At 46.4% G+C, this 9,783-nt stretch overlaps 1 protein-coding gene across 1 annotated transcript; it reads right to left on the bottom strand.

Moving 5' to 3' along the window:
• Positions 1 to 2,846: 2,846 nt before the first annotated feature.
• LOC148476916 (gap junction beta-3 protein-like) lies at positions 2,847 to 7,130 on the bottom strand. The gene is made up of 2 exons (XM_088457467.1): positions 6,294 to 7,130; positions 2,847 to 4,783 (listed from the first exon to the last, which is right to left on the bottom strand). Exon 2 carries the CDS (start codon positions 4,781 to 4,783, stop codon positions 4,058 to 4,060), a length of 726 nt encoding a protein of 241 aa, XP_088313593.1. The 5' UTR covers positions 6,294 to 7,130; the 3' UTR covers positions 2,847 to 4,057.
• Positions 7,131 to 9,783: the final 2,653 nt, after the last annotated feature.

The following is a 9,783-nucleotide window of genomic DNA, read 5'->3' as shown; positions in this document are numbered from 1 at the left end:
TAGCTGGTTATGCCTTTCTGGATGCACAGGTGAGGGAGCTTTTCTCCTGAGGGACACACTGGCGATTTTGGAGGTTCCATTTCTCCAGGAAACTGCATGATGACCTTTTCGCTAGACTGTTAGATGTCCATTCATGTAGCAGAGAAAATCCCTTTGTCACGTTTGACTTTGGGAGAACCCCTGCTGAGGGGATGAAAGCTGAGGTTCCGGACTGAAAAAGGTATTGGAAGTGTGGGGCCTGTATATACGATCTCCTCATCCACGAATATCGGATGTTGACGAGACCTGACCAAAACCGCGGAGTCTAATCTGCTGGGAGGTGATCATCAGTGACCCCTCCAAGCGGGATATGGGTTTAAGCTGCACCCAGCAGGAACGTTGCGGCCCTTTGGTCAGGTATCCGATACCCATGGGAATAGAGACCATACAACGATGGCCCAAGAAAGGTACTTCAGAAAGAATTACTGCTGCACAAGGAGTTAGTTCTTGTAATTGCACACAGGCAAGGTGTTTTTTGATGCACTGCTGCACAAGGAGGTGGCACTTGTAACTATACGTAGGCAAGGTGTTCTTGACGCACTGCTGCACCGAGAAGGGGCACTTGTATCTGTACACAGACAATGTGCTTTGATGCACTACTGCACTAAGAGGTGGCACTTGTATAGCACACAGGCAAGATGTTTGGACGCACTGTTGCACAAAGGGTTGGCACTTGTATGGCACACAGGCAAGATGTTCAGACGCACTGTTGCACAAGGAGTTGGCACTTTATAGCACCCAGGCAAGATGTTCGGACGTACTGTTGCACAAGGAGTTGGCACTTGTATGGCACACAGGTAAGATTTTCAGACGCTCTGTTGCACAAGGAGATGGCACTTGTATGGCACACAGGCAAGATGTTTGGACACACTGTTGCACAAGGAGTTGGCATTAGAGACTCGAGGATAACATGATAAGGGAACCTGGAACGAGGTGACGGAAAGTATACACAAGGTAGTGACAATGTTGCACAGGCAATTTCCTGCTGTCTGGAGACTAGCTTTATATCCTGAGATAGCAGATCATTGTTGGAGAGCGTCAGCTGACCGCTACCATTGGGTTAAGGGTAGTCAGGTGATGAAGACTGTCATGGCTGCGTCCATGACGGCAACCACAGTAACCAAGACACGGCACAGCTCATGGATGTTCACAGGGCTCTTAGGCATAATGCTCAGCGCGTCACTCGCCGCCGCCGCCACCGCACCTGACATCTGACCACCCGAGGGATATGGGGAAGCCGGCGCTGTGGTGAGTAACGGCCGATCCTAGGCCGCAACCTGACACCCTTTATTAGTGATAACAGGGCTTTTCACTGCTTTATCCAATTCAGAGAAGGGGTCACCATGGAAAAATCTCAGATTCCCCCAGCGGTGCCCCTGATTAGTATAGACATCGCTTCCCCATTCAGTAGTATGGGGAGAGCGATTCATAGAAGCACGGAAAGCTCAGCCTTCCATTTCACTTCTAAAAATCTTTTCTCCATCTCAGAACGGCATAATGAGCCTTCTGAGAGGAGAAGAGCTGAGAAGGCAGCTGTCTCCCCGCCCCCTCCCTGCTCTCCCCGCCCCCTTTTGCTACAGCAGCCAATCAGGGGGGTCCTGGAAGAATTGGCATAGAAAAATACGCCCCCCCTGCTCCCTGATGGAAAGCTTTCTGCAGTGTATATAGAAGTGACCTGGTACTATACTGACTGTACCCCTGGATTTGATTTTAAATAGGAAAAACTTTATTGAAAAATTGTATAACTAAAACAGGAAGTCCAAGGAAAACAGCGGGAAGCATGCGTTCCTTTAAAGGGTCCTATATATGGGCTTGGGATATTGTAATCCTAATATTCTTTGAAGAAACTGATATGCATTCAAAAATAAAATAGATAAAAAAAACAATAAAACCAAGAAGATAAAAACAAAAAAACATAAAAAAATTAAAATAAAACAAATTGTGAAGAAAACAATTAATAAAAAAAAATGTAATATATAAAAAAATATATATAAAAAAAAAAGGAGGAAGATTGGTACATTTTATGTATATTAGGTTGTGAGGACTAAAATGTATTGGCATCCAGAAGATCGGACCTAATTGGAGAGGAGAAGACATAGGGTTCAGACGCGTTCGCCCGCTCGCTCTGAGCGATGTTTTTCCGTCTGCGCATGCGTAAGGTTCTAAATACGCATGCGTCAACCAGTCTGTGCGATGTGAATTCATACACTCGTAAAACAAGGAGTGAGCGCTAGTTTGAGTGACAGATAGCGCCGTTTGTGGGTGGTAACAGGGGAAGGTGCTTGTGAACGGGGGAGTGGTGCTGCAAACGCAGGCGTGCCCGATCGTCAGAACGGAGTTTAATGGGTGTGCATAATTAGCAAAGTAGCGTCATTGAACATGTGGCTTGGATGATTTTTCCCTGAACTGCTCGCACTGCTTGCTGGAGGTTAGGTTTACCTTAAGTGCTGTGAGCAGCTCCAATGGTCCCGATTAATCCTGCATTTCCCGGAGATGACGTTTGTTGCGAGCGGCAGGGGGGCATCTTATAACACTTGCGAGCGCAATAAACCCTCGCCCGCTAAGACATAGAGGCGTCCTTACACCGCATAGAGTGAGCGCATGTTTTGCATAGGCGGCCCCTTTTTGAGAGCGAGCGGCCGCAAATAGCGTCCGGGTCTGAATCAGCCCCATAATCCAGACTATGAAGAGGAAAGATACAAAATGGATATACTTACTGAAAACCTTAGTTACTTAGAATCTTATGGTCTGAATATAGACATTGAACTGAAAGTATTCCTATAAAATCTAAAACTCAGAGATGACACTTCAGTTTTAACATATTTTTATTAACATCACAAAATGGTTGTTTCTGGGAATAAGCTGCATATATTTATTGATAAATGAGCCCCATATTGCATTTGTGGTCTATGACACAGACTTTTCTCACGTATTCACTGACTGTCTGGGATCTGCCTATCCCTGACCTTTGCTCTATCTCCCCACTCCCCCACCACTATTCCCTGTACCCTCCGTCCATTTATTCTCATTTAAAAACAATAAAAACTAACATTTATTTAAATTAAAAATAAAATAGAAATGAAAAGTGCTGCAGTGCCGCCTTTGGCCAGGAGGTGGCGATACAAAATAAAAGCAGTGTTAAAAAACTTTTTGTTTTAAATCCTTCCAAACCGTTCTAGTGACTGTTAATTAAAGTGGCAGTTCCTGCATATATTCTATTGTATACATTGTGTACTATCCATGCATTACAATAAATGCATTTGGCGAAAAATTACTAAAGTAGAGTCGCTATCGCCATAGAAACGCAATGCTTGCCCGGGATCCCTCCTATATTCTCACTGCAGGGAGGTGATGTCTGACTTTCTGGTACATCCTAATAATCAGAAGAACCTTTGTGATTTCAGCTTTTATTGGGTCTTAAGGCCGTAATCGTGTTACAAAATGGTCAATAACACAGTATGAGCCTGATCTAGAGTCACATTATATTTCTAAAAAGTCCCACGACGCCTGCGTCATACAGAGGGTGCGGACAAAGCCGCTGCTGCAATGGGGTCAGACGGTATCAGAAAGGTGGCGGGACAGTGATGGGCGCTCCTGGCCGGTGCCTGGCTAGAAATAAGGATGCAACCATTTGGTATTACAGTGTGCACGGGCGCTAAAGGTGGGCGTCTCAGTCCTCGCACATTAGACCGCACGGATGCACACAAGGGGAGGAATTTGTAGCAGCATTTGCATATCATCACAGATGAGCGGCCGCCAATAGACGCTGCTGTGTGCGCTACTGACTGCTATTTCAGAATAAGCCCCTATATGTGCAAATGATTGACCAAGTGATGCCTACAGTGTCCCTGAAGTAGCCCAGAGAGAAGGGTCTTTAATTCATAGAGCAGAAGTTTGTTGGGAATTTCCAGAAGTTAAATTTACACAAGCTAATAGATTCACGGACTAAAGTTAGTGAAGTATTTCCCATCTGTAAACAAAGACTGGCTGTGCATCCTAACCTAGTATGTGTAGAGTTTCACACGCACTCATCATGGCGGCTTCGGCAAGTGGCTAAATAGTGACAGATGCTATAGAGTCCAAACACGACACACACCAGAGACAGGATGAGGGAGAGAATGCCGAGGAGATAGAGGGACATCCGCTTCTCCGCTGGGAATCTCACCACACATTTGAAGGGCCCAGGACAAAGCTCAGTGGAGCAGTCGTAGGAGTCGCTGGACACTAGAGGCAGGTGCCACCAGAACAGGATGTACAAGAACATCAGCTCTCCCATCAGCCGCATAAGAATGCAGAACAGGTAGAGAACAAGTAACGTCCTCTGGTGGTGAAAGTCCAGCACCAAATCCTTGTGGGCCAAATCTGAAGCCCAAGTCCCGATCAAGGGTCCATCAGGATGGTCGGCTTTCTTTTTCAGGGTTGCCTTGGTGAGATTGTGCCGGAGCTGTGAGGTGAAAAGCTCCATGAGGAGAACTGATGCCACAAAGAAGACATAGGCACTGTTCCACAGGGACACGATCGGCACATTAAAGTGGTTACTGAAACAAGACTTCCGGCAAAACTCTGAGGTACCATTGCCACGACATTCGAAATCCAGGTCCAGTTTACCCCAGGGCATCTCGGACACATATAGAGCAAGCAGACGGATTACTGCAAAACCAAACCACATTGTCCTCCCGGCATAGTCTGTGGTGGCCTCTAGAGCTGTACGGAGGATCGGGATGAGACCAGTGACCATCGCCATCTAGGAGAGAATAAATGGGTTAATGAAGCTATGCTGTCCTCAACGTGCAATAGCACTGATGTGTCCCACTAATATGATGGTAAGTATAGCAATCAGGTATCTCCCTACATTTACAAAGGCAACACCAGAACAATATAAGGCCCACTCAAACATTCCCACTTTCCATGCATTTCTAGGAAGCTCCTACCAGTTTAGTACAATCTCCACCTTCATTAAGGCTGGTGAATTGGGAAAGTTGGGTTGTATGCATCCATGCAGGAATTAGTTAAGTCATGTAACGCACTAGGCAGATAAAGCAGATATAAGAGGAAGACAATTCTTCTAGGTGCAGGTTAAACCAGATTAATGTAGGATCTATGTATTCAAATTCAACGACAAATAGAGGAATGAAAAGGCTCTTTATATGTTACCTGGGAAGCCTATAATTGGTCTCAAAGTCTTTTTAGTAAAGTATAGTATACAATTTCGGTATATTGATGCGTTACGTAGGACGTCTGACCACTTCATCAGATTCGTTGATGGCTTTTAGCAAATTTTTGGACATGGTCCCACAGCACATGATTAGTGTGAACACTGGTAAGCTTTGGGTGAGTGTGGGGGTTATAGCTTTCCTCCTGGCTGCACAGACCCATACAAAGTCACTATTTTGGTTACAGATTTAGAGGTCTATGTACTAAGGCTTGGAGTGAGATAAAGTGGATGAATATAAAGTACCAACCAATCAGCTCCTGTCACGTTACAGGCTGTGTTCGAAAAATGACAGTTAGGAGCTGATTGGTTGGTACTTTATCTCCGTCCATTTTATCTCTCTCCAAGGCTTAGTACATAGTCCCCTGATTGTACTGAGAGTCTGAGTTTACAATATACCAACACTTTCATTGAGACGTAGTATAATTGCTAATGTTTGATAACTGCCCTTGGTTGTTGGGGTCTCCAATTTAAAGATCTATCCCTGGAAATGTCTGTCCCTTGAAATGTCCCTATGTTTCAATACTTTAAACTGTACACTGCAACCCATCCTATGCTGTATAAAATATTCAGTTTCCCTGTGTATTTTCTCATTCATTGGGCAATAAAATATATCTTTAAATACAAAACATAATCATTATAACAATGCTCTGTGAGTAGGCTATGATTGGAGTTGCAGTGCCCCAAGACCCTTCTATGTGTTAGGGATAGGTGTATGTCCATGCACCCATCTAACGGTCTGGAACTTATGGGAATGGCGGCCACAGTGTGGGCTGGGAGGTATCGCTGTATTGAGATACAATGTAGCTATAATGTTGCAGATCTGTCATCAGTATAAACAAAGTGTACAGTTTGTAGCACAAACCCTATTAAGCTTGTAGTTGCCACAATAGTCACCGGTGTGAAAGGAGCCTTAAGGACTGTTTATACAGAAAGCATAGTGTGACAGTATGTGCTGCTCTGGGCTTTGTATGACCCCTGATAATGAAGGTTCCATCCCACTATCATTCACGTGGAAATAGGTAACATTATAGGAACTCACCTTTTCCAATCGTAGTAAAAGCTGAAATGAATGAAATTATCTTGATCAGACAGAGACTTGATTCTGCGGCCAACTATAATGCAAATCCCAGCAAGATGTGACTGTCAGCTCTGTGGGTTAGGATCACAGAAATGTCAGGTATCAATATCACTGAAGCTGAGCAATGAAGATTTAGGTAGAGTGAATGACACCTGGTAGAGACTGTGGATGAGAGTGTTTGCTCCCTGGGTCAGGGTATTGCTGTTCCAGTATAACAACACTGAGTGGTCACTTCCAGCAGGTCTCCCAGTACTAAAGCTCCGTCCAGGTGAGAATTCCAGCAGGTTCAATACCAAGTAATCAGATAGAATCATGTCAGCTCTGCTGGTCAGCACCTGAAGGCATGGACAATAGTTAAAAGACTTCTGTATGATACTGCCTTTTGGCTAGGATGGGCACAGTACCCCAGGTTATCAGCGTAGCGTCTCCTGCTAATTAGAGTGCCAGCTCTGCAGGTCAGGGCCAAATAAAATTCACTGTAGATCTGACGGTGAATGTCTTGTTTGTGGATTTACCCTAAATCGTGCCTGGATGAGCTGTGTGAGGGGCGGACTTTCCTTCCTCATATACATGAAAAAATGTTGTCTTTCCAGTTTCCATGGAGTATTAACCCCCTGTGGCCTGAGAGACCTCACACCATACCTGACGTATCCTTAAGGCTGTCTACCTGTCCATCTCAGCACATCTATCCTGCAGGAAGTGCTCACCTGTCTGTGGCCACGTCAGACATGTAACAGTTAAACTCACACCCGATACTGTGAGACAGGGAGAGTTACGTGGTGTTCTTACATTTTTTTCCACCAGGAGACCCCACCCTTGTCCCACCCAGACTCCTGCTATAGAGTCTGACTCGTTCACGGATTGGCTGGAAACTGGGATGCGGGGTGCTTTAGGCTACCTGGTCACAGGTGAGATTCTGCAGGAGATCAGGTTACCTGTGGTGGTGGCTCTTCTCTGCATTTCACACCTAGGGTCAGTCTCTACAGAACTCACCTGTACTATAGGTGTCTCGTTACATTGTACAGTGATGTCAGCAGGGATCTCAGCTTTGTGTCAGCCAGCTGGGTGCGTTCACTGTCCAGCTCTGCAGCCATTAAATACCTGGCAACATGTCTTGTCAGTAATATCACAGTGTGACACTTTCCTTCCAGTGGGAGTCTATGGGGTCTATTGACTAAGCAGTGTGAGAAGACAGAGTGAAATGAGATAAGGTACTAGCCAATCAGCTCCCAACTGTCATTTTTCAAACGCAGCCTGTGAGATGGCAGTTAGGTGCTGATTGGCTGGTACCTTATCACTCCTGTTTCCTAACACTGCTTAGTAACAAGACCCCTGAGACACCTTTACCTTGCGCCATACAATGGCGTCATCACCAAGATTCTGTCCCCATACAGTATTTATAAAGCACGTCAGCCAGGACGACTTTGAAATTGAGTGTGACTAAGGGGCACATTTACCAATGATCTCATACTCTGGGGGCTATTTATTCCCGGCAAATATTTAGTATTCCCTGAATGTACTATGGAGGTATCGCAGCAGATATTTCCGATCATTTAGCCCCACCTCCTCCATACGGAGCCGCGATTCCCCCCCGATTATCTCACCATCATGCCCAGATACTCTTCCAGGGGAGCGGGGGGGAGGACAGAGGCTATCCGAAAATTCAGGAGCCTCCCGGCAACTTCGAAGAGCGTAGGTAAGTATGATGTATAGTGAAATTTGCAATAATGCAGATAGACATGGGTGCAAATACATATACTGCATACCTCTCAGGAGCCGCAGGCAAGTATACAGGGCAACCCCATGATAAAGCTATGCCAACCTCAGCAAACATCGAGTGGCGTGGGGGCGCTGACTTAATTCTACTCATCGGTATTTGTTGAGGGATATTCATGGTGAGATTTGTATCATGTTCCCGACCATCTTGCGCCGGGTAAGTCATCTCCGGGTTAATTCCTTGCTCTCTCTCTGGTGTTCGCGATATTCACGGGTCTTCCTCATCTTACAGGACAATTGGTAACTCTTGTTCTTCCTTCAAGTTGGTCCATCACCTATACTCAGAGTGGGGCAGAAGCAATGGCCAGCCGGTTTATTTCCAAAAACCTAAAGACATCATTGAGGCAGGAGGCACTGGTTGCCTCATGCCCCCGCCTGGTCACTAGTTGCTGAAAGATGAATGCACTGCATTGAATCACAGGTAGGCGATGTGCCCTCTTTAATAGCAGAGTGAGGCATCCGATCAGCAATGAGTGTTATTCGGGTGGCAGCAGTTTATTGGGGACTGACAATGTCGTCTTCCTTGTTTCTCTCAATCTGACAACATTACACAACTGGGGAGAAAGTTATTTACTTACTGGAAGTAACCCGGGACTGTGTTATACTGTACTTCTCTTCTCTTCTCTTTCCGATATATCTATTATGTGGGGAAATAATGCATATGATCATGGAAATTAGGGTGTTGTCTGGGTAACCTTCCTTTGTTCTGCTTGTGGTTCCTTTTTTTTTTTTTCGCTATCAGCCATTTGGTGAAGAACAGTCAGATTCATCATTCCACCCACCTGTCCCGATTTAGGAGGGACAGTCCTGATTTTCCTGAATGTTTGGAGAAATGGTGCCGCCTGTTTGTGGGAGTGCAGAAAATTAATGATTGTGGCCAGGGGTGTAACCAGGGGTTTTGGTGCTTAGGGTAAATCGAGAAACGGCGCCCCCCCCTCCCCATTTTATGTGACCTGCGCCTATTGCCCAGGGTCACTCACAGCAGCACAGGCCTAATGCCCGCCTATCAGTGCCACAGGCCTAAAGCCTGATTACCCCCATGGGCCTAGTGCCTGACAGCCTGGTGCTCTATGGAGGGGTTAATGACAGGAAGGCCTCATAGAAGGACTACCTGTCCAGTGGGAGAGGCTTCATTAGCTCTTGTACTTTACCACCACTGCACCACTCTCCCGTCCTCAGCCGCATTCTTTTGCCGCTGACCTGTCCAGGCCAGAGCTTTTCTCTCTTGAACCCGCCGTCCTCTGGCCTTTTCAGTGGCTGCCGGAGCTCTTCAAGTGATGTCCTCCTTCTCCTGTCACCGCTGAACTGCCTCTTCCGATCATCGACATCTGACATCAGACACTGTGGGCGGGGCCAGCCATGACGCAGGGAGCTGTGATTGGCTTGCCACAGCCACTTTCTGTTGGCTGCCAGCCTGCAGGCCAATCACGGCCAAATTAAAATTGCTGCCGCTCTTCAATGGCTGCCGGTCCCCAAGCTGCACCCAACTAGTGTCCAGCTCCAAATGTCACCTGCAGCTGCTCCGTGACTGACACACTGTCCCAGCACCGGCCACTGATGTGTCCCACCGGGATCACATCTCACCGGGCTGCAGGAGACTTCCGGCCCTGGGATCACACACTTGATCCCAGCATTGGCTGCTACAGCGTGGAGAACATCTCCCCACTGTACATTG

Source organism: Taudactylus pleione, unplaced genomic scaffold (genome assembly GCF_031769625.1).
Source record: "Taudactylus pleione unplaced genomic scaffold, aTauple2 ptg000762l, whole genome shotgun sequence".
NCBI classification, from domain to species: domain Eukaryota; kingdom Metazoa; phylum Chordata; class Amphibia; order Anura; family Myobatrachidae; genus Taudactylus; species Taudactylus pleione.
The sequence above is the reverse complement of the archived record's forward strand: the minus strand, read 5'-3'. Positions and strand labels throughout refer to the sequence as shown.